Here is a 24,026-nt window from a genome sequence, read left to right as displayed (position 1 = left end):
GCTGCTTATCTCGTGGGCAATGCCCTGAGGCTCTGGCAGAGACGGGTGGGTTTCATATCTCATCCTGCAGCCTCTGCTCCTCGGTGATAGCAGAGGGCAGCCTGCCTCGCTCCGCCACCAGGACCCCTTGGCTGTGGGCTCAGCAGAGGGCTGCCTCCTGCCTCCAGCAGGGAGTTAGCAAGACAGAAAGCTCCCGATCACCCCACCGGGCTCTCCCTGGGGGACCATCTCCAGCCCCCCCCCCGCCCCCCTTACCCTTTTCCCCCCCTTAACCCATCCTCCCCCCACCAGATCCCAGCACCGCGCTGCCGGGGGTCTCTCGGGGGCTTTCCCCGGAGCCTGTCGGGGGGCCCTGCCCCGGAGGGAGGCAGCTCCGGGGGCTCGGTGAGGCGACGAGGCCCGGCCCGCTCCGCCCCGTCCCCGCCCGCCGCCGCGCAGCCGCCGCCGCCGCAGAGCCCGGGGAGGCGCCGGGCAGGGGCCGGGGGAGGCCGAGGGAGCGGGAGCAGCGGGGCCGCCGCCGCCTCGGGGGGGGGCCAGGTAGGGCCGGGGGTCCTTGGGGTGCCGGGAGGGGGTTGTGGGGGGCTCGCTCCTTGCTGCTAACGGGGCCGGAGGTTTCCTTACGTAACGCGCAGCGGCCTCGGGGGGAGTCCCCCGGGGGACCGGGGGGGGGGACCGGGGGCAGCGATCGTCCCTTCCCCGCAGCCCCCGGCCTTGGGGAGGGGTCCCCGGTGGGTGGGGGGAGAGGTTCGGCCTGGCTCGGGGCAGCTGTTCAAAAAAAAATTAATAAATTAATAAAAACCGGCAGACACCGGGCGGAGTGGAGCTGACTCATCCCCTCTGCCGGGGGCTCTCTCCATCCCCTCCCCGTCCCCGGGGTCAGGGTGGCTGCCAAATTGCCTCCCGACCCCTTCCCAAAAGGGCCTTTGGGTGCTGGCCGGGCCTGGGGACACCGCTGGCGGCTGCAGGGCAGCAGGAGCAGAGCCCTCAGTATCCCCCGGTGCCCTCCAGTACCCCCAGTGTCCCCCAGTGCTCCCAGTATCCTACCAGTGACCCCCAGTGGGACGCAGCCTCACCCAGGGGCTGCAGGGCTGGGTGGTTAACCTGGGCTCGTAACTTGGGGCTGAAGGAACTTGGTTCCTTGTTCTCCCCTCGCAGTTTTCCCAACTCCAGCAGCTACCACAGGCTGCAGCATCCCCCAGCCGTGTTTAATTGCTGTTTCTGTGCGATAGCTTAATGAGGGGTTTCTGTACAGCGCTGTTCTGAACTTGCACCCACGCAATTAACAGCAGGCTCTTTCTTTCTTTAGTTCCGTAAATATTGGTTTAGGCTAAATCACAATATTTGTATTTGCTTTGAAGGTTTTTATCTCCTCTGTGCTCCAGCATTTATTGGGTGACAGATAATATTGCATAAATCAATCACGAAAAAGTAAATCTGCTCTGTCATATGTGGTTCGAGAGCAGGAGGGCTCTGATCCTACAGGTGTTGGTAGCTTGGCTGCGAAATGACACTGCCCAGGCTGGGGGGCAAAAAGGTGCTTAAAAGCATGCCAAGGGATAATTTTTCAGTCAATAGAGGAGATAAATAGGAAATAATCGTATTTTGGGATCTTGAGGCAGAAGACCCTCGTGTGCTTTCTCTCCTCATGCACAGTGCAGCTGGTTTCATCACCTGATGGTTTGTTAGGAAAAATGTGACAGGAGTAAGGTTAAATCCAACCTTTATATTTTCTAAGCCTTGAATCCGATAGACTCCCATTGTCTTCGTGGCAATTTAACCTGCCATTGATTTTATTCTTATCTTAAATTTTTATATAGCTCCTTCCTCTCACGTAAGTATCATAAAGTTGGTAGGTCTGGGTAGGGACATGACACATCTGAGAGCTGCCAGTCTCAGAGGTGGACCTGCCTTTGGTCGCAGCCAGTCCTTGTCCTCAAAGGGCGCCCCGGCTGCCTGCTGGGCCCATTTGGATTTCAAACCACAGAGCTGCATGTGTCTGTGTCACTGAGAAATATTTAAATTGAGCCTGATGGAACTGCCTCATATTGAATGAAAATTTTGCTAGGGCTGGCTCTCGGTCCTACAGCTCCAGAGGAAGCTTCCCATTTCCTCCCTCCGTGGTTACAGCCCAGAGGTGCTGCTCACAGCCATGCTTTGAGCGGACTGCTCTGCTCAGGCTTCCTTAATGCAACCCTGCAGTATTTCAGTGTGACTTGTGCTACAGTGTTTCCCACTCAAGAAAATCAAAGTATTTTACCACTTGAACATACTATGTATCCTCTCCTTGGTCTGCTTGGTGTTGGAGCTGAGGTGTGCAGTCACTCTGAGGTATTTGCACAGTTGGGGAAGGAGGAGAGCAATGAATTCATCTCCGTCCCAACCTAATCTGAGTTAATGTGCTGAGATCCCACTGGTGAAAAGCAAGGGCACTTGGCCACAGCCATGCCTTGATCCTTTAAGGATTTGAATCCCTGTTAAGCATGCTTGTCTTACAACCCGCACTCACGCAGGATGTAATCAGTTTTGTTTTCCATCTGTTAAACAAGAGGCTTCTGATTAGGCCCTGCAAACAGAAATAATTATTTTTGTTCTTGCTGACAACAACAGCAAGGTTAACCACCACATGCATATTTCATCATGTTTTCCACACTCAGCATTTTTAAACACCTTGTTCCGTGCAGGTTACATGATTTGCCTTACAACAGGCAGGGATTTGGCTTTCAGTATTGTCCCTTAATTAGAGTAATTGCCTAAGTGGAGATCCAGGCATCTCCCACTGTCCTGTAGGCAGAGCCCAGCCCGCAGCCGTGCAGCCGCCTGCCCCAGCTCATGGGCCTGGAGAGCCCTGTGGAGACACACACATGCTACAAAACCCAAAGGAAAAACGTGCAGCAGTCAGTTTTCAAGAAAATATCTTGATTTTACAAAGTGACTCCAAGGGGCTGCTGGCAAAATGGAGCTGGGAGGTTCCCAAAGGCAGCCGGCAGAGCAGTGCAGTACCGTCCAAAGCAATGCTTATCTGATTTTCAAATTGATCTTTAGCATTTTAAATTTTTGATGATGCTAAATGGAAATACCCGTCAGAGGGCACTCATGAGGCCGGGCTGCTGTGGCGGGGAAGAAGTGATTCCTGAACATTCCCCTCCGTGACCCACCCCACCGCATCCCGGGCTTGGGGTCATCCCAGTGCCTCCTTAGCTCTGACTTCAAGGCAAGATCACCCAGGGGGCACAGAGCTCTGCTTTTGGTGGCTTCAGTGAGGGGCAGGGGATCTACTTAAATCTGTTAATATTTGGTTTGTTCGTTTATTTATGTCTAAAGGTGGGTTTTGTGTTTCCAGAACCACATCTGACCAAGTGCTAAAATGGCTTCTCTTGCAGAGCGGCGCTTACAAACTTGGAATCCCAGCTTTCGTGTTTGCACAAAAAAATGAGATGTTTAAGTCTAATATAAGCATCTGCCACTTCTGTAGAATCCAGAATACATTGGGTATTTTTTTTGTTTTGTTTTTAATTCACCTATTTAGCTGCTTACATATCTGGGGCTGCAACTTATTGATGAACTGTAGCTGGAAGGAGAGGAGAGGAGAGGCCTTCCTCGTGCACCCAGGCGGTGTCCCCAGCTGAAGCTGCACTGCACTCTGCACCCTGCTGTATGCTCTGAGAAGACGTTTGCCTTGGTTCAGCCATCAGATCTGTTTTGTTCCCTCTAGGACAGGGATTCTTCACTTATGCAATAGCAATATCCTGCTCTGACAGGCAGCAGCTTGCTGGAGTGAGCACTGGAGGCGCTGGGTGGCTGCTGCAGGGCCCTGGGTGCTGCTCGTGCTGGGTGCTTGCCCGGGGAGCTGCTTCCTGGGGGGCTGTGGGGAGCATCCCCGGTGCTGGGAGCCAGCTCTTGGTGCTGGGGTGGGGAGGAATAGTTTTCTGCTGACATGGAACGGGCTGGAGCAAGGACTGGCAGGCAACTTTCGCAGCGTTTCCACTCTTATGTAATCAGCTCGTGGTTATGCCACATAACCAAAACGTTTGGGAATAGGGAATTACGGTGTGTTGAGAGGTGCTTTACGAGTACGGTTCCACTCCTTTGCTTTTTAAAAATGTACGGTGTCTTGTGTATAAAGACAGAAGGTGCACACCACTTCTGTTCGTTGACTTGGCTTCCCTAGAACAAATTGTACTGGGATAAGAAAGTAGGTTTGCTTGGTTTGTTCCTCGCAGGATCACATTCTGCCCTCCACCTGCGATGAGATGGTTTTCTCAGTGGCAGAAAAAACAGATGCATTCGTATGGCATGCAGGAGGCCTCTGAGCTAGGAGAGGTTGGGTCCTGCTGAACATAGGAAGTGAGGACCCACGGGGCAAAATGAGCATCGCTCCCGGCCCCGTGTGCTCACCATGTGGCATCCCCTCAGTCCCAGCTCTTCTCAGCCCATTCAGATTTTCCCCGGCTGATGACCAGAAAAGCACTTTAAGGTCAATGCCTAAGGAGAAATCTTAACATGTTAACAGCAGCTCCAAAGTCAAAGAAAGCTGAAGGTGAAGAATGATTTTGCTAATGTAAATGTTATCTGTTTGCTGCTGTGAATTAGGAAGAGAGAGGTGTTAGTGATGCTCGATGCCTGTCCTGGCTGGGTTTCCTGGGGTCCTAACTCTTCCCATACATAGATTAGTTGCAAGAAACAGGAGAAATGTTTCATATACATATATTAAAGTTGTTTGTTCATGCCGTTCTACTGATAAGGGAACAAGAATTAACCCTTTAGAAAGGCACTGACTTTTTTTTTCATGTTTGTTCTGCAACCTGTTTCGCAGAGGCAAGTGCACTCAACTCACTTATGCTGGCTAAAGAACAAAATAAAATCCAGCTACTTGTTGGAGCTACGTTCTTCAGGCTGTATTTAATTGATAGGTTGTGGGTAGAAGATAAAACTGTCTAAAACTTAGAAATTTACCTTAAGTTGCTTTTTGCTTAAGTGAATTAAATAAACAAGTTTCTGAACGCAGTAATAATCTCCCCCTCCCCGCTTTTTTCTCTCTCTTTTTTTTTTCTTGTTCTTTTTTTCCCAGAAAATGGCTGTTCCACCTGCTTATGCTGATCTGGGCAAATCTGCCAGAGATGTTTTCACCAAAGGATATGGTAAATAAATCCCAAATAAGTTTGATCTTTCACTGTCTACCCGATTCCTGAAACTGCTATGATGTTACTGTTTTTCTCTGATAAAAATTCCAGCCATTTCCTTAGAATCCAGAGAATTTTATATCCTAGTTTCACATTACCACTGCTGTCTGGAAAGGGAGGGTGATTTATTCCTGTTTTGACAAAATTCTTCATGTTCCCCATAGGTCTGTTGTCTGTCTTGAAAGAAAATTGAGTGTTGTATTTTGGCTGTTTCCCTCTGTCATGAATAGGGCCATTGATGTCAGCAATTTCCTTATGAAAAAGCTGCTGCTCGATATGAATAAGGACATTATTACCTTGTCTGGTCCCAGGGATATCACAGGTCAGCAGGACTAGTGCAGTCAGTGCTATCTGAGGGGAGTATGAGCCGCATAAACTGCTTCTTAAAAACCCACTGTTCAAAAGTTGTACCCCGTTGTACTTTTTTTTTTTTTTTAGTAGTTCACAAGAGATTTAGAAGGAAGCTTTGTGAAATAAATCAGAAATGCCTTTCAAATTAACATATATATAATTCATGTTTTTTTTCCTTGTTTTCTAGGTTTTGGGTTAATAAAACTTGATTTGAAAACAAAATCCGAGAATGGACTGGTGAGTTTGGACAGGCCTCGAAACCCCAAACATGGCAGTGTTCCCGTGTTTTCTGGTTAAAAATAGAAATATGGATCCCTTACTCTCCCCTTATCGGTTTTCAGATACGTTATAGCCCTGCGAGTTACTTTGCATTTAGGACATAATCCTGCCATGAGGCCACACACAAATGGGGGCAGTGGTGCTGTGGGGGCACCTTTGCAGCCATCACGGTGCTGCTGAGACCCCTGGGGTGGGCAGCAGAGCTCCTGCCTGGCGGGCTTCCCCAGCTAGAAACACTCCCTGCCTCCACGGCATGAAAGGTTCTGCTCTCCCCTGGCTTTTTCTTCTGCCAAGGGTTTGATTTAGCTCAGGGCTAGCACGGGACACAGCCCCCCGGGGGCTCTATTAAGGAGCATTTTGGAATAATGTTTTGCCCAAGGCTGATCAGTTTATGCACAGCTGCAATTAGCGACTTCTCCGTGCCCTGTGGTTGGAATATCAGCCAGTATAATTTCTAAATGAGCAACATGCTATTTTTCTTAGCAGCCACAAAACAAGCGTAGTGGCGATGTAATTGTGTGTTGGAGCTGATCTTTACAATACCTCTGTGAAGTATTTGCAGGCTTACAAACTGATCCACAGGCACACCTTGTACATCAGCTAGCTCTCAGACTAGCCCCTTGTTTTGTGTTAAAATGGTAAAAATGGTTTGTGACCATTCCTTAGCATGCAGTGCTCTTTCTCCCTGACACTGACATTTTTGTGTGTGTGTTGGTGTTAATGACTAGCAAATGTATTCTTAAGTCTTTTGAGAACAGTGAAGTGTTGGGTAGTATCCCAAATTATAGTGACTAATGTTCTATGAGTATTTACCTGTACGCATATACACACACACATATCTACACAAATTTTTATACATATATATATATATGTATATATATATATATTTTTTTTTTCCCTCTCTTTAGGAATTTACAAGCTCAGGTTCAGCAAACTCAGAAACGAGCAAAGTCAGTGGTAGTTTGGAAACCAAATACAGATGGGTGGAGTACGGACTGATGTTCACAGAAAAGTGGAACACTGACAACACGCTAGGCACTGAGATCACTCTAGAAGATCAGGTAATTTGGGGATCAAAAGGTCCAGCTTACAAATTAATTTGTGACAATCTCTGATTATAAATCCTACCTGTGAATTTCTTTTCTGTACAGCTTGCACGAGGCTTGAAGCTGACCTTTGACTCCTCCTTCTCTCCTAACACTGGGTAAGAAGTTAGTAAGCTTGAGAGACAAAAAAAAGAAAAAAACAACTTTTTTTCTTAGTTTTAGTTTTCCAAAATACTGTTGCCCTTACTCCTTTTGTCCCAAAATGTCATGACATTTAATAATCTGCCTATGTATAAAGAAATCTTATATATCTGGTCTAAGTCTTAATAGTAACTATCCGTTTTTAAACCTAACCTATAGTAAACCTAAACCAACTTTGAAATACAGTAACTTGGGAATTACAGTCAGAATCGGGGTGGGAAGGAATTGTTTGTGCCCCTTTGCTTATTTCTGGCCATGTCAGAAAATGAGTACTTAGCGACTGCCTGAATAAAAATGCCAGACAAGTCAGCTGTAATGCAAAGCTTAACAAGCTCCATGAGCCAGTTGGCCATGGCTCTAATAGGTCGACACAGTAATTGGGCTCGTTTCCCAAGCTGAATTTATCATCTGAATTCTTGCTGGCCACAGCGTGCCGTGGTGTTGGATGAGCATTGTGGACCCCGTGATTGGATGCCACATTTTATGTGGGCCAGAGGGATTAAGCAGCAGCTGTAGGGCTAGATGTTGGTTTATTTATTTTTTTCTCCTGATTATCTTTTTGCAAGCAGTGCTGCCAGAGAGCCAAAACGGGCTGCACATGAGCTTCCCACTGTGGCATGCTACACGGCAGGCTGCTGTGGTTTTGGTCCCAGTGGGGACTTCACCCTGCCTTGAATTTAGTGTTCTCCATTGTCGACTGCTTCCAGCCCTCTAGGTTAAATAGATATTTTTGTATTTGTTAAGCAGAATTATCTCTAGGTTTTGTTGATAATTATTTCTTAGCTGGTATGGAAGCTGCAGTCAAGCTAATGCTGGTATTTTTGGCACTTCTGCTCTTTATTTATGATTTTGAAAGATATAAGAAATTTCCGAGACAGGAATAATAATAATAATAATAGAAATAATAATAGAACAATCTCTGCACAGGTCTGATACAGCATGTATTGCAGTTCCTGGAGACTGTTTTTGCTAGCTGCAGTGGAAGGTTGATGTGAAATTTCAAATCAGCCTGACTTTTCTGGAAAGATTTCAGTAAACGATTTGGCCAAAGAGAGAAGACACTTGTAAGAGAGAAAGAAAGGAAGAAACTGTTGCAGAGGAGTAGCTGAATGCACTAGATGTAGCTGTTCTGCAGCGCGAGGATCTGCTCCCTTGATGTGAGCAGACAGAAGGACACCTGAGCAAGCACTGCCCTGGCCAATAGAATAAAAAGAAGCAAGTGACTCAGGAAAGTTTATTTCTGTGTTAACCTTCCTTATGGCTGTAACCATTAAACATTATAACACATCATAAGGAGAAAATGGGGTGTCAGAGCCACCGAAGCAGCCTGCTTCCTTAGCAGTGATTTCTGGACACAGTAAATGAAATTACCCAGTTAAACAGGATTGTCCAAAAACTTCGGCTGGTACAAGCCAACTACTTTTGTCTGTGGCAAACCAGTAAACTATTACAGTTTCCATCATTTCCCTGTCTCTAACAAACTTCTAAAATATGAGATTCCTTTGAGATGAGGATTAACTTTTGTCACCTCAAGTCTGATTTGCTGTGGTGCTGCTTGGCAGAATGCAGCTCAGAAAGGCACCACACTGCGTTTTACTGCTTGCAATTCACTGTAGATGAATTCCGTTTTTGCAAATGTGAAATATAAAAAGGGGACATATAGTGTGACTCTCCGTCTGTGTGTACTATTACATTGATTTAAAGTAACCGAGTTGGTTGAATTGCTGCCTGAGCAAGATATGAGATTCTTTCTTTTCTCTTTAGGAAAAAGAGCGCTAAAGTTAAGACAGGATACAAGAGGGAACACATCAACATGGGCTGCGACATGGATTTTGATATTGCTGGTCCTTCGATACGCGGAGCGCTGGTGGTTGGCTATGAGGGGTGGTTGGCAGGTTACCAAATGACTTTTGAGACGGCCAAGTCTAGAGTAACCCAGAGCAACTTCGCTGTTGGCTATAAGACCGATGAATTCCAGCTTCATACTAATGTGTAAGTATTGGCAGATGGGCATTAAAAAGAATGTGAAAGGATTTTGATGCATTTAGGACAACGAAAGGGACAGAATTTCAGCACTTGTGATAGAGGGAGTGGTGGATTTGATGTTGCTTCTTCATTTAAGATGGCAAACTGCATTTTTTAGCTACTTTAGCCTTTCTTTGAGTTATGTGGGGGAAGGAACTGTGACTCACTGAGCACCCAAGCACCCAGAGTCCCTCTTTCTAACAGATACAGACCTTTGGAAACTACTAGTGGATTTACAAAACAAGTGGTTTACAGAAATATTGTTCATGGAAGTTGCAATAAAAGCAAGGCCTTCCTTTTGTGCATGTCAAAATCAAACAAAATGGTGGCTTGGTCTGGAGAAGAAAAGATTAATCACAGGATGGACAAGAACAGACAAAAGGAAAGAGTGGAAGAGATATGGACTGGGTTAGTTTCAGTACTGGAAGGGATATGGTGTAAAAGTTTGTTTTAGTGTTGTAACTCCTAAAACTCCTAATAATCTATTTATACTAGTGCTTATCTTTTCTGAATACATGGGAAACTAGGACTAAATTCCATGAAAACCTTAATTTCTCTGTCTCCTGTTCCTCTTAAAGAAGCAATTTATGCCTTTTGGGAAGACTTTTATTTCTTTATTTTTTTTTTTTGAATTAGGCAATCCCTACTCCACCCCCCACCTCCTTTACCACTCCCTTGGGTAACTGCATATTTGCATGTAGCAGAGCTGTTGCAGGCTGTTCCCATTCCGGGGCTGAACAACTGTTCTGCTTTCCTGGAGCTGCTGCTTCAAAGGCTTTCTGTTCTGTTTCATGCTGTTTTGCAGAGATCTGGTTTAGGAAGCTCAAACTGCCTCGCAGAACAACTGAACCTTCGCGGCCCAGATGGCATGTTTGAAGGGTTGCCAAAGCACAAAAATGTGGGCAGAAATCTTTCATCAAAACAATATGCGGGGTCCCCTCACTCTGTAGTTATGAGCTATTCCTTTGAGCACAATGACTTCCACCTCTGTTATGCTGCAGCAGTTCAAAATGTTGTACTATTGGCTTTTGCTATAAAATACTATAATTACTATTAGTCTCAATTAAAACAACAGCAGAAAATAACTTCAGAACAGTACAGTAAGGTCAGAGCCCCTGCTGTTCTTCCTTAGACCCCACAATGATCTGCTTCTTAGGTCACCGTTACTGTCCGTGGATGATGAATCATCTTCACGAGGACGCCTTGTTTGCTTACTTAATGTTTGTACTCAACCACTTGATATGGCAAAACCATACATGTGTGATATGAATGGAAATCCTAATTACTGATTTTAATGGATTAGCTAGGTACTTTTGACATGTTTCAGCTTTGAAACGTGTCAGAGCTTTTGTAGAATCCAGGAAACAGTCGTGTTTGGAACTTGCATCACTGGTGTGCTTGGTCATTATATCTAGCCAGTTCAGTGGTTCAAAAGGATGCTGTGGCAGAGTAGATAAATTAACTAGGCGGGGCTTGAAACATTGTCTTTTGTTCCTGGCTGTTCCACAGACCAGCCAGGGACTCGAGCAAGTTGCTTTCCCTTATGGTGCTTTAATATCTTCATTTCCATAGAGGACAATGTTTTTGATCTATGCATGAAAAGTGCTGTTACTATTACTAGAATTAAAAGAAGCTTTGATAATTTTTTTCTTATATTTTTTTAATAATACATGATAACTAAAGGGAGATAGGGCTGGATAATTTCTAGTTTTAAATATGATTTTCCTCACTTTTTGAGCATAGCTCAGACCGCCCCCCCTAATGTTGCAGGTCAAGACAGAGCTGTATGGGAACCTTGCACAAAATCTGCCTGTATAACCAGCTCTCCTCAGTCCTTTTTAATCCCTCCTTTTCTTGAGAGCCAAGCACATGCAGTTATATGTGAGCTTCAGTCTTATCTGAAGTAAGTATTGTAGCATTTTTCTGGAAGAATTGCTCTAACAGTTTAAAAAGCTGCTGCTATTGCTTGAATTTTAAGTAGGCATATCAGTATTGTTTGTGCAACTCTTGTGAACTAATGAACATTGTGACAAAGAAGTAAAAGTGGAGAGGTTTGAAATCTGCCTTTTTTTAATCAGTAAAGGTTTGGTATACTCTAATAACTGGAATCTGCTTATTTCGTAATTTAGAAATATTTTAGAAGTATTTTATCTGCAAAGGTCTTCCCGTGGTGTAAGCCTCTTTTGTGCAATATGTTTGTATTCTTTTTTAAGAAAATGAGGTAAAATGGGAATTCAGATGCTCACCGATTTCCTAGGACTGCAATACTTATTCAAATTATTTGCTTCTGCTTTTATGAGCTGGGTGCTCTAAGGTTTTGCATTTTATTTAGCACACTTTACTCACTGTGTGACACTGGTGTAAGTAGTAACTGGAAGTTTTGCTACTCGGTAGCAGAAATTGAAGGCTTTCATCATTCAGCTGTTGGCTAGTGCTGTCTGCAAACCAAAATGAGTTTCATTTCAGTTTCTAGCACAGACTTCTATAACGCAGACATACCATAAGGGCCATGGCAAATGGTATTCATTTGCAAGAGCTGATAGACTTGGATGTTCAATTGGCATCTTCACTTCTGATACAGTTCATCTGTGTCTGGTAAAAGCACGCTGATGAGGCACTGTTAGGATGACTCTCAGGCTCTGTGATTGGGGTACAGCCCTTTCGGGGCACTAGGGAGATAAATGTCTGGGAAAATAATTATTTCATAGATATGCAGAGAAGAAAAAATGTCTTTACTACAAAGATTCCCATCTACAGAGAGGGGGAAATTGGAAACTGTCATCATTAGTCTATTTTCGATAGTTTGTTGTGGCTTTTTTTTTTTTTTTCATACGCTGCTTGTTGAAATATTGTAACTATTGATGAATTTAAGCATTTACAAATGACTTCAAAACCAATCTGGCCAAATGTCTCTATCTTAGTTGTTATAGAGAGATTAAATGAGGTGTAAGTGAATGTTCTGCAAATTCAGATCCTACTGAAACATAGATGGTTGTTTGGGGATGCATTTTAAAACTAGACTAATATATTCCTTCCAGGAATGATGGAACGGAATTCGGAGGCTCCATTTACCAGAAGGTGAATGATAAACTGGAAACTGCTGTGAACCTTGCTTGGACAGCTGGTAACAGCAACACTCGCTTTGGAATAGCAGCCAAGTATCAGATTGACCCAGATGCCTCTTTTTCTGTGAGTGCTATATATGTGCGTTTAAAAGCATTTGAAAGTAAGCTCTTGTAATGGAAATGTGAAGCAACCTTGCAGCAATGAGTAAAGTACAGTTTTGATGCAATTCAGTGTTGTATATTGGCACATACCTCTATTTGTTTAGCTTTGCGCTGAATGAGAGCACGCCTATTGGATTTTCCTTGAAGCTGATACAAAATGTTTTATTGTATTATTGGGCACCATTCTGAGGATTTTTCAGTTATTACTACAAAAAAAAAAAAAAAAAGTACAAAATTAGTTAACGAAAACATTGTCTATAGCAACTGAAGTTTTGCAGAGATTTTGGTTTTAATTTATGGCAAAATTGACTCTAGATTTTATTTGATTCTTGTGATTTGAAACCTGAAATCATCTACCCGTTTAAAATGTATTATGTAATTTTCAGATGGGAAGGACTTAAAAGAAAGATACCAAATTATTTATGTATGCAATTTTTTCTCCTTTAAGGCTAAAGTGAACAACTCCAGCCTGATTGGACTAGGATACACTCAGACTTTAAAGCCAGGTAGGTCTATGCAGAAGAAATTCAGATATCAATAAATGATATTTCAGCCTTGAAATATCAGGGAGTTTTTTTTTGTGACATACTGTGATCGGTTTTGAAACATTGCTGTTCCATGTGGCAACCCAGTGGTGAACTTTTCCAGGGACTACTCTGTTAACTGTGGATGTCTCTTGGAAACAGAATTGCCAGAAACCAGCACCCACTGACACCTCAAATAATCTTTTATGTTGATACAAAGTTTATCTCCAACCAAATGTTTCACAGATAAGAATATGTATTTTTAGTACTTCCAGGGGTTTCCTATCACTTAGTTTCTTTGCTTTTAAATGTTACATTTTCAAGGTTTGCTGGTGCAGGAAGAGGACAATCTTAGACCAGCATGGTTGGTTCTAGTGTAGTCTAAAAAATCTGCTGCCAGAATATCAAGCAAGCAGATTGACAGAAGATTAATACAGTAGACAGGGCTCAGGCTTTTCATTCCCAGATTTTAAAGAGGTTTAGAAAAAAGAGCGTGTGTCAAGGTCCTGGTTTTTCATTATACCCAAACCTGAAATTAGATTAACCAGTATACCAGCAGCAGTGAACTGACCGAGGGTTTTAATTACTTGGGATGATAAAAAGCAGAGTCTAGCACTGTGGTTTGCTTATCCTAACTTTCAGAATTCAGAGAGATTTTATATCTGCAAATTATTTTACAAAACTCAGTCCTCACATAGCTAACTGCCAAATTACATTAACCTAACTACCTGCTAAATTAGAGCAGCAACACAGACACTGCATTTACTGAATGTAAAGCTTATTCTGAGTTTTAACAGTTGTCTTTTCTGACTTTTCTCTATTTGCAGGTATCAAACTGACATTGTCAGCTTTGTTGGATGGCAAGAATGTCAATGCAGGTGGTCACAAACTTGGCCTAGGATTGGAATTTGAAGCATAAAAATTGATTCTACAATTGCTAATTTGAAAATACAGCATAGCTACCTTCAGAATATATTGTACCTTTCAATGTTTTATGTCTGGGATGCAAGTATTGCTAAGTATCAGTCCTGCTAGTCCTTCAAGACAGCTAAGCTTTAAAATGATGTTGTTTCAGAAATGGAGACAAAAAGCGTTAAAAAAAAATCCTAATTCCAGGCTTTTTTGGGGAATGTTATTGCCTATCACATCTGTCAGCTGCCACATGATAGGAAATAGGAAGGTGTTATTACCTTTACTAACATATTGACTGCACAAGGAATATGTTAATGTGGTATAATAATTGTGACTTCAAGAATTGCAGACCACTATATTGTACTGTTAATTCTGTAAGCAAAATGTTCCGACACTTTAAGATTTCAATTCACGATGGAATGTTCAAGCTTGTTTGAAAAGGGATTTTTTTATTTTTATTTTGTTGTGGGTATTTCATGAATGGTTGTCTTGTTTGGTTATCTTACACCTACAGCTGTCTCCAGAGTGCTTTAGGTTGTCCACCTTGTATAACTCCTTTGCAGAGGAGGTTTGATGTGACTCAGCCAATACAACTTGTCCTGTACTGTGGTTCCTTTCCCTTGCACTAAATGGAAAGCTTGTAAGACAGGGACATAATCAGGGAAGAGTCTTTGTAACTGTAATCACATAGTTGCGTCACTAAATTTAAAATGGAATTCTGTTTTATTACCACTTTTTTTTAGCAACTAAATGGGTACATTTTTAGAGTCTTCCATTTTGTGTGGAACTAGACCCCAAAGTGCTGTACTTGACACTACTAAAAATGGATAAAAAAACCCAACCCAAATCAACTTGAATAAAATATTGAAATGTCACCTTTCACTTTGTCTTTGTGTATTAATTGTGAAGACAAGTTCATGAACATGTATATTCTTGTCTCAGGAAGCAGATTGGCAATATCTTAGTGCATGTTTTTTAACATACATTAAAGAATTACCATTAAAGAACATATTTTTAAGGTTGGACTAGATGATCTTAGAGGTCTTTTCCAACCTGAATGATTCTATAAATTTGGTACGCTTATGGACTCAAAATAGGGAAAATCACCAAAAATCTACAGAATATGAGAGGATGAATGACCATCAATTCTTTGGTCTTCAGAGTGTTTTTTGTTTGTTTTCCCAAAATGTTAAGAAAAATAAGGTTACTGTTCACCAAAGACTTTCTGCCTAGTCTTGACTACCTTGTGTGACAGGTAACTGTTGCCTAGGTGTGGAGAGTCTTAGAAAATTCAAATGTAGCTGATAGGAAATAGAGCGCTTTTGCCTCAATACTTTTTTCTTTCTTCTTTTTTCCCTCTCTTTTTCCCTCTCTTCTTTCCACCTCTTTTCTTCTCTGTTTTTCTCCTCTTTTTCATTCCACAAAGACTAAGAATTTTCTCTGAACTTTCATGACAAATGGTTCATGGGACACTTGCTGCTGATAGTCAGAAAGCTGTTTCTTATGACACTGACTTTTTCAACCTGCATTCCTCAAAGAAAAAAATGCAAAGAAGCCAGAATCCAGGAGTGATTTTCTAGTTCAATGAATGAAAAAAACAAACAAAAAACACTTAATAGATTTAAGTTCCAGACACGACCGTGCTCTTATCTTAGTGCTTAATTCTTGCTAAGCTCTGGCAGCCGTACATATGCATGTGTTTAGCTTTCAGAGAACACAAGATAATATGACTTGTTTATCTTTCATGGCAGAACCCACCAAGCTGAATTACCTTCTATAAATGAATTTGTGAAAACAATGAACAGTTATCTGCTGGTATAAACTTCAGTCAATTTTCATTAAAACTTTTTATTTTAGCATATGTAAGGAATCAATTTAGGCGGTGTGCAGATGGTAAGAGACTGCGCACAGTAGGACGTGTTTGATGAGCCCATTACATTACGACATTTTGTGAGGCGTGTGTAGCTCCACCTTAGCAACAGCCAGCAAATTGTGCAACGCTTGTAGTCTTATCTTATCACAGGCTATTCCACGGTATTTCTGAGTATGCCTTATTTCAAGTACTTAATGCAACACTTGTAGGGGAAGTTGTCTTCTTCCAGACTTCATATATTTAAACAAATGACACAGCTGTTCACAGTACATTGGCAGATACACAAAGTTTATTGGTGGTGCACAAGTCCTGTGTTCTTGGTGTGTTTCCTTATGTCCTGTGTTCTCAGTGCTTTTCCCTGAGCCTTTGGGCTACTTGTTCTTGGTTTTCCCATTATTTGAGGCAGTGTTTTTGAGTTTGTTTTCCCATGATTGAGGCAGTGTTTTCAAGCTTGAGCACCCTCAGAGCTTCTGTCAGGGTGTGGATTGCCTCATTTGGGGTGAGAACGGGAAAGCGTTTTCTTCCTTCCATAAACCTCGTTTCATGCGATTCTGACATTTCTGTTGTCGGAAGGTGCACGTGAGCCCAGCTGGTGGCTTTTCCTGAGCCGGCCATGAGTTCAGCTAATGGTTTATAGTCATTTCCCTCTCATTAAAGTCCAATTCTGCAAAAAAAAACTTTAACGAAGGGAGCCCCACAGCGCATATCCCCGCCACACAGAGGGACGGCGACACATCGCCTCACGAGGCACTGACTACGTGTAGGCCCCAGCTCTTAACGCCCGCCTTTCCCGGCGGAAAGGTCAACCCGTGTAATCCTATGGCCGGCCCCCACCCTTAACTGCCCGCCTCCCCCGGCGGACAGGTCAACCCATGGAACCCTATGGCCGGCCCCCACCCTTACCGCCCGCCTCCCCCGGCGGAAAGGTCAACCCATGGAACCCTATGGCCGGCCCCCACCCCTGCCCATGCGCTCAGCGCTTGGAGCCCCGCGCATGCGCGGTGCCGCCGCCACGTCCGTGGGGGTGCCCGGGAAGATGGCGGCCGCCGTGGGTGGGAGCGGCCCGGCGGGCAGCGCCCTGTGCCTGCTGCTGCTCTGCGCCTCGGCCATGGCCGCCCAGGGCTCGAACGGCCCCGGTGAGCTCGGAGGGGAACCGGGAGAGCCCCCGAGGCCGTGTGGGAGCGGGGCAGTGCCCGAGGGAGGGAGAGAAGCGCGCGGCGGGGCCGCCGCTGTGGGTCAGCGGGAGCCTTTTCCCGGCGGTTTTCTGCCTCAGAAGTCGCTGCGGCCGGGCAGCGGTTCCCGTTTATTTATTAATTTTGGGGTGTGTGTGAGCGGGGCCTTGTGTGGGTGGTGGGCATGGTGGAGCTGGAGGTTGGGGGCCGTGCAGGGGTGGGGGGCAGTGTAACGGGCTCCATCAGGCATCATCGTGCTCCGTGGTCTGTGCTCCTTAACCCAGTTCCCTATCTGTTTGTGGTGTTCTCCCTGCTTATCTTTACAGAAAATAGTCGTATTTCATTCTGCTAGTTGGCTTCTAGTGAAGTCAGTTTGCTCTCCTTATCCACCATCCCCTGAACCTCCAGAGGAGTAGTACCATTAAGGAGTACATAAGTCAAGTGCGCTGAACCCCGCTCGTTTTAGGCAGGCTGCTCCTTGGGCAGCAAGGAGAGAGGGAATTACGAGGAGGAGGGAAGGAGCTGATCTGTGCCTGCGGCTCCTTTCTTGCTCCAGTCTTACTGTGGGTGTATCCAAAGCACTCAATCCATGTTGCCCCTCGCCTGGTCTGATAGGTAGGGAACAATGAAGGACATGGTTTGGGATGTTGGACAGAAACCTGGAAGAAACGAAAAATTTGTAATTTCAGAAATCAGCTTGCTTTATAAAAAGTAAACTTTCCCAGAAGTGGATTTTTACACGTAATGTTTACTGTGAGGGCTGTGTTGTTAGTTCATTTGTCACCAGTGTCAAACATGAATATCTGTTTGTGAGGCTGAGGCGTCTCTGGAGTGCAGGCGCTGCGTCTAACATCACCTGACAGGGTTGTGTAACTGTGAACAGGGCAACCACCAGTTATCATGCCAAATAGTTTTGAGTAGATATCATAAATCAGTTGTGGTTTAGTTGCTAAGCTTGTTACTCCTGTTAAAACAAATAATCAAAACTTCCTTATAGGAATAAGTAGAAATTATTCTTCTTCACTCATTGTCTTATTCAATATAGGAAATAAGGCAGTGTTCCTTGCTTTACTGGCAGGACCTTAATAGGAAGTATTTTCTCCTTTGATACAAGTGACCTCTTAAAGAGTTAGCTGAATGTGACTGTATCCAGCAATTTAAATCACAGTCCGGAAATATGCAGGTGTTACTAGGTAGCTGTTGATATGTCACTCCCATGGGAAAGGTAAAAAGAATCTATATTTGCTCTGCTACTTCACTTCCTTCTGGATGAGAAATGTTTAAGGACCTGTTCTCTTTATTTCCCCATTTGATAAAAGAAAGAAACAGCTTTTGGAGAAGATGCATGTTCATGGAATTACTTAGCAGTTCAAAAATTGTAGCGGAATATTTGTTAGAGGGTTATTCTCGTTCCTTTTCTGAAAGGGAAGGGGGTTGTAGTAACTCCTGGTGAATTAAATAATTTTCTTTTGGTATATATTCACACCTCTGGAATTTTAAAATTGAGTAGAGAAATAATACTGACTTTAACATTGAACACTTCTAATGTATTTTAATGTGGGGAAAAAACTAGTCGTTGTTTTCTCTAAAGGTTAGTTAACCACGCGTTCAAGTGAGGTTGGAGCTGCAACATAAGCTGTTGTTTAAACTTTCAGGTTAAAATAAATTTAAGAACAGCTTAAAAGTCTAAGGACATGCACGGTAGTGCTCTACGGGACAAACATATCTGCTTGTTTGCTTTTCAGTGAATTTACCTGTTGCTCCCTGATACTTCTTGTCCATCTGGTGAGAGCAGCAGCGAGGTCTGACATCTAACTCCCTCGCTAGTAATGTGCCAACTAGCTTTAAATATGGAACTTATCTTGCAGCTGCTTTTACTCGTATTTATTTTCCCGTATACAGGCTTTATTCCTGAGGGGAGATAAGAGTTCTCTAAACGTTCGGTTCTTGTAGAGGACAAGTTTAAAGTTGACCTGATAGTTTGGACTGGTCATTTCTTCATCAATGCCAACTGTTTTAAAAGTAAAGCAGGGGACTTGAAACTTAAGCAGAGCGACACCGTCAAGTCTAGTTCTTGTGAGAGTAGCGATTCTTTTCTGTGTTATAGTTGGTTAAAGTGTAATTCGTGCTGGAAAAGTGTACCATGCAAACAAGGAGAGGTCTGTTGTAACTGCTCCTCTGTAAATATACGTGTTTCATGAATAACATGATTCAGTATCCCCTGAATAATATTTTACTTATGAGTAATTTGACACAAGGAGTGTGTTCAGTGCTTCATTTCTAGAATTTGTAACTTTCCAGTGAGCCAGGGAACTCCTTGGGAGCACTTAATAAACTATTATGTTATTTATTTAAAAAAAAAAAAAAAAAAAAATTAATAGTAGAACCATACTTGACTTGTATTTTTGGCATATCAAACTATGAGGCCTACTGAAAGTCTAAAACTTGTTTTTCATTTTTAAGGTGCCACCTGATTTAAATCTGGCAGTTCAAAAGTAGCCAATATTTTTTAATTCTCTTTTTTTTTTTTAAAAAAAAAAAAAAAAAAAAAAAGCAAAGAGCTAACTAGTCAGTTTTAGAACACTTCACTTGCAGATTCAAATCTTCCTTGAGAGAAAGTGTGTTCTTACGGAGAAAATAGTGGCCACATGCGATTCTAGAAGGCATCATAAATGTACAACAGGAGTGAAGGCATGTCTCGGAACTTCTGAGTCTGGAAAATAAGCATGCTGAATTTTTCAGGACACTTTGGCATACAAATCTAGCAAGCATGTGCTCCCAAGGTATAATTCTTGTCCCACTGAAGACTTCTTTTTTGAACTTGCCAAAGTATGCGGCTGTGTACTTCTGCATATGAACTCTAAAAGGTTTGTAGTATGAAATCCGTCCTGCTTGTCATTATAAAGCTTCTTACCTGTAACGTAAGTGCCTTGCAGTCATTTTGTTTTTAGGTGAAGTATCCCAAGAGAAGCCAGTGCCTTGTCCTTAATAATGACTGTTTCTCTTCTGTTTCTCAGATTCTGTGGGAGTGGAGAAAGTTCAAAATGTTTCTTCTAGAAATGTGAATGAAACGCTAAGTAGCTCTCAGAATTTGACAGACACCCTGCAGAGTGTAGCCCCAACAAAAAAAGCAGCAAGCCCAACAACAGCTAAAATCAGTTCTGTGACCGCAGTGAAACCATCCCCAGCAAAAGGTGATTCTCCATCAAACGAGGTCTCTCGTGCCGTGACTGCTAGTCCTGTATCTCAGATGGAGGTTGATGCCTCTGAAGATACTAAGATTGAGGAAGAGGATCTGCTGACAGATTTGAAAGACACACTAAATAGTTCACCACCCATAGAAAAAGAACCTCTGGAGTCAGATGGAGGAGATGACTATGGTCCTTATGAAATGACATCCAATTCCAGGTACAACCCAGACCTCCTTGAGATGCCAGAAGATGAGGACTCTGACACCATCAGTAATTACAATGAGGAAATCAAGTCCCTTGATGAGAAGATAAAAGATGTTTCTGTCACAGGGTTGGAAGAAGAAGATGACAGCCACTTCTTTTTTCATCTGGTTGTTGTTGCCTTCTTAGTAGCTGTTGTTTATGTCACCTATCACAATAAGAGAAAGGTAGGTACGCTGTGAAAGGTGGAGAGATGGCTCTAGGATTTAAAATGCAGCTGCATTGCCTTGTAAACTGTTTTTGTAAGAGGTATTTAGCTTTTTGGAAAACTAAATCATTGACCATTTAGTCTTGTTGAGGTACTAATATGCAGGTCATTGCTGTCGTCTTTATCTGTACAACGAAAATAAACTTGAATTAAGCATTTAAAATTAGAAAATCAATTAAATGATATGATATTGACAATCAATCAGTTCAGTAGTATTCACTCACAGTATACAAGACGAGTTCTAGGCAGGAGACCGGAGTGAAGTCTTGTGAAAGGTGATTAATTTTGGTACTGCACAGGATTATAAACACCAAAGTAAGGAACGTTAGTCCCAAATGATGTGGGAATGTTCTTGTTCTGACTATGATAATCCTGGTAATAGATTCTCACTTTGAGGTGGTCTCTATATGGTAAATATTCTGGGGGGTTAACTGTAAACTTTCAGGAATTTTCTGATTCATAAGATGAATAAGCTGATAAATGTCATCAAGCTGGGAATAATTTTAATAGCCTGTATATGCACTACCACTGCACACGCATCTTCACTAAAAGAGCTATGAGTTGAATGCTGTGTTTTTGCCAAACTGCAGTTGAAGTTGCCAGTAGGTGATTTGATGGCAAGGATGACACGGAAATGTCTGACTGCTAGTGCTGTGTCTTACAGCAATGCTGTTGCCAGGTCCTCGGATAGAACTGTGATATGAATGCAACTGTTAAGCTGGCTACCAAAACCAAAATGTTTTTCCATGCCATTCTGAAAGTTGTCTGCTTTTTCTTTCAGATCTTCTTGTTGGTCCAGAGCCGACGATGGAGGGACGGCCTGTGCTCCAGAACAGTAGAATATCATCGTTTAGATCAAAACGTTAATGAAGCAATGCCTTCCCTGAAAATAACTAATGACTACGTATTTTGAAAGCACTGTGATTTGAGTTTGCTGAACTTATCACTCTTTGCCTGCCTAATCATGTAACAATATTCAGGTATTCTAAATATGCCACTTGTACTGGAATGAGAAGTACTCTCTTTCACCTGGATGTTTTTGAGATTAAATCTCATGCAAGATCAAGGGCATGATGCATCTGTTTGCTACTTTGGTCAGATTTTAAATTGACTATGAAGATACAGTTTAATAATTAGTGCTCTTTCCATTCGTTACAGCATTTTCATTGCTGTCTGGAGCAGTCTTAATAGTTGTAATACAAAAAAAATAAGCATAAAATATTTTAGGTCTAATAAATTAATGAGTTTGGCATCACTAAATCAAATTAATGATCTCTTTGCTAATCACTTATATGGCTCATAAATCCTGCTATATTGCAAACTTAAAATATAATTACTTTTTCCCGTGCTTAAATTCTGATGCTGCAAATCTTTCATCTTGTCTCTTTTTTGTTCTGTTTTTGCTTTGCATAGCTCGATCGTGTTTTAGCCAGAATGGCTAGCATGACAACTTCATAATTTCTGTATGTGTTCATGCAGTAAATCATTTAAAAAGAATTATGTATAAAGCATTTTATTTCAGAAGTTACATACTGCATATTTCTTTAAAATGTTTGAGATCCATGGGAAAGTTTGCAGCTTGACTGTCCAGTTTTTTCCTCTAATGATATTTATGGCATTTTCATTATCTTTTGAAATTAATGAATGGAAAAAAAGCCTTGTTGAATAAACCTACTAAGAAATAGGCAGTTGACAGGCTTCCAATGAATCAAAGCTTTCTGCTGAATTTTAAGAATGTTGGGGAAAATTTATATTGTTGGGTATATTATAAATAGGAGAGGCCTGAGAGAGTAAGAATAATTTATTTTGTTGTTATTCTGACCCAGGTAACAGGCAGATGAAAGTAATGGTGTGTGGGGCTGCCAGTCTGTGGCAGCACACTCTAATTTTTGAAAAATATTTACGCATTAATGTAAAGCAAGTTACTGGTACAGTAGTTTTTTTTTTTTTTTTTTTTTTTTTACCTTGTCTTTTGTACTTTATTTATGTTTTCATGAGTTGTAAAATATAAAATCTTAGTTTTCTGTACATTCTGTTTGTTAGGTTTCAGACTGATAAATATGTAAATAACGGTGGATCAGAACCCCATAATTAATGACTTGGTATTCAAGTAGTTATGTAACATTTTGAAAAAATAAATAAATTTACAGCTGTTGGCATGAGGAATCTGAAGGCATGATGCTATCTTAAAAAGGAAGTGCTAAAAGTTCTAAATCCTACTGTTAAATGAGTTGTTTTCATAACCACAAAAAAGTAAAGCACAAACAAAATACTCCAAAACTCTTTTCTTGCAGCAATTTTTATCATATTTGGACTTGTATCACTTAATATTTTGAATAAGGTTTTTAAAATAAATGACAATAATAAGCTTGTGTTTTTTTTATCTTAACTATTTCACTGCTTTTATACAGTATCTGCTGGTAAAGAGCTTGCTTATGCTTAGGATTGGACAACCCATTCAAAATCATATTTTTTCTTTGCACAGGGAAAGTGTGGAGTTTGTTTTACGCCTCTCAGATGATATGCAGGGTAGATGGCAAGGTTCAAATGAATATTTTAAGCTATAGAACTGAATCATGTCTTTAACAGGTAATTTTTTATATGAGTTATATAATTTAACAATTAATGTGGAAGATACTTCAAACTCTCACCTGAACATACCCACATTAAAATAAACATTGCTGTGGTCAAGATCCAAAGGGGAAGGTTACTCTGCAAAGCTCCTTTATTAAGTTTAAATTTAGAATTGGAGAGAAGGAAGCTAATAATTTTTTTTGCTCCTAACAAGTTCAGTAACTTTCTCTTTAAATAATATAAAAATCTCTCTATATAACAATGTAAATCTTATATATATATATAAGAACAAAAATCTCGCTTTTTTCTTGTCCTTATACTGCTTGTACTTGTGCAGACTGTCTGTTGGAAGGGAAAGTTATTAGCTTCCCAGCTTCTGAGCTGTTCCTTCCAACAAAGAAACTCTTAAAAAAACATAACTTTTGCTGGAGGAAGAACGCGCACGGCTAATAGCAAGATCGCCTTTTGTGAACTTCTTAAAGAAAACTGCCAAAGGTCTAACATCAAGGCAATTACGAAACCTGCTTCTTTGCAGTGTGTTTGGGTGCCGTTGCATTTTAAAATCCTCTTCTGTTCTAGCTCTGCTGTGACTGCTTGTCCCACAGCTTTAGTATTCATTAGTTGCACCTGACAGCATTTAGGCTAATGGACTGAAGCTCGCTTTGGCTGTACTGCGACAGTTAATAAATTCTCTTTTGTGGTGTATCTTTAGCTGTTTTCTCTGAAAATACTTGTGCATGAGGTGGCCTTTGAGGAGGACATTGCATGTTGAGCCTTTTGCTCTTGATAGTCATATCAGTACTGAAATCTTTTTGTTTCGGGAACTGATACTGAGATTGTGAAATCATGGCTTGCATGTGTGTCTTCTGTAGCTGGGAGCAGCCAACAATGCTTCGCTCCAAATACTTAAGATAAACAGTTACTCTGCTTGCTCTAGCTATTGTGCACAATAGCTTTGTATCGCAAATAAGAGAAAATTTTCTTTTAAATATTTATGCATTT

At 42.0% G+C, this 24,026-nt stretch overlaps 2 protein-coding genes across 2 annotated transcripts; both read left to right on the top strand.

Annotated features, from left to right (window-relative positions):
• The first annotated feature begins 458 nt into the window (after nt 1-458).
• On the top strand, nt 459-14,620 carry VDAC1 (voltage dependent anion channel 1). The gene is made up of 9 exons (XM_084535706.1): nt 459-537; nt 5,069-5,138; nt 5,719-5,768; nt 6,719-6,871; nt 6,962-7,014; nt 8,822-9,049; nt 12,121-12,271; nt 12,758-12,815; nt 13,661-14,620. The coding sequence occupies exons 2-9, from the start codon at nt 5,072-5,074 to the stop codon at nt 13,750-13,752; spliced, it is 852 nt and encodes a 283-aa protein (XP_084391832.1). The 5' UTR covers nt 459-537; nt 5,069-5,071; the 3' UTR covers nt 13,753-14,620.
• A 1,979-nt stretch (nt 14,621-16,599) lies between these two features.
• Nucleotides 16,600-21,947, top strand: LOC311444485 (keratinocyte-associated transmembrane protein 2). Its single transcript, XM_084535691.1, has 3 exons — nt 16,600-16,754; nt 19,808-20,409; nt 21,232-21,947. The coding sequence occupies exons 1-3, from the start codon at nt 16,613-16,615 to the stop codon at nt 21,361-21,363; spliced, it is 876 nt and encodes a 291-aa protein (XP_084391817.1). The 5' UTR covers nt 16,600-16,612; the 3' UTR covers nt 21,364-21,947.
• Nucleotides 21,948-24,026: the final 2,079 nt, after the last annotated feature.

The sequence above is a fragment of the Aythya ferina genome, assembly GCF_964211825.1.
Source record: "Aythya ferina genome assembly, chromosome: 14".
Lineage (NCBI taxonomy): Eukaryota > Metazoa > Chordata > Aves > Anseriformes > Anatidae > Aythya > Aythya ferina.
This window is presented reverse-complemented; position numbering and strand designations above follow the sequence as displayed.

What these genes read in the sequence shown, in the direction of transcription:
- LOC311444485 (XM_084535691.1), top strand. Translation starts at nt 16,613, where the DNA reads ATGCGCGGTGCCGCCGCCACGTCCGTGGGGGTGCCCGGGAAGATGGCG. An exon ending in CCAGGGCTCGAACGGCCCCG is followed by an intron (nt 16,755 to 19,807) that starts GTGAGCTCGGAG and finishes TCTGTTTCTCAG; the next exon opens with ATTCTGTGGGAGTGGAGAAA. An exon ending in CCTATCACAATAAGAGAAAG is followed by an intron (nt 20,410 to 21,231) that starts GTAGGTACGCTG and finishes TTTTTCTTTCAG; the next exon opens with ATCTTCTTGTTGGTCCAGAG.
- VDAC1 (XM_084535706.1), top strand. Translation starts at nt 5,072, where the DNA reads ATGGCTGTTCCACCTGCTTATGCTGATCTGGGCAAATCTGCCAGAGAT. An exon ending in CAAAATCCGAGAATGGACTG is followed by an intron (nt 5,769 to 6,718) that starts GTGAGTTTGGAC and finishes CCCTCTCTTTAG; the next exon opens with GAATTTACAAGCTCAGGTTC. An exon ending in TCCTTCTCTCCTAACACTGG is followed by an intron (nt 7,015 to 8,821) that starts GTAAGAAGTTAG and finishes TTTTCTCTTTAG; the next exon opens with GAAAAAGAGCGCTAAAGTTA.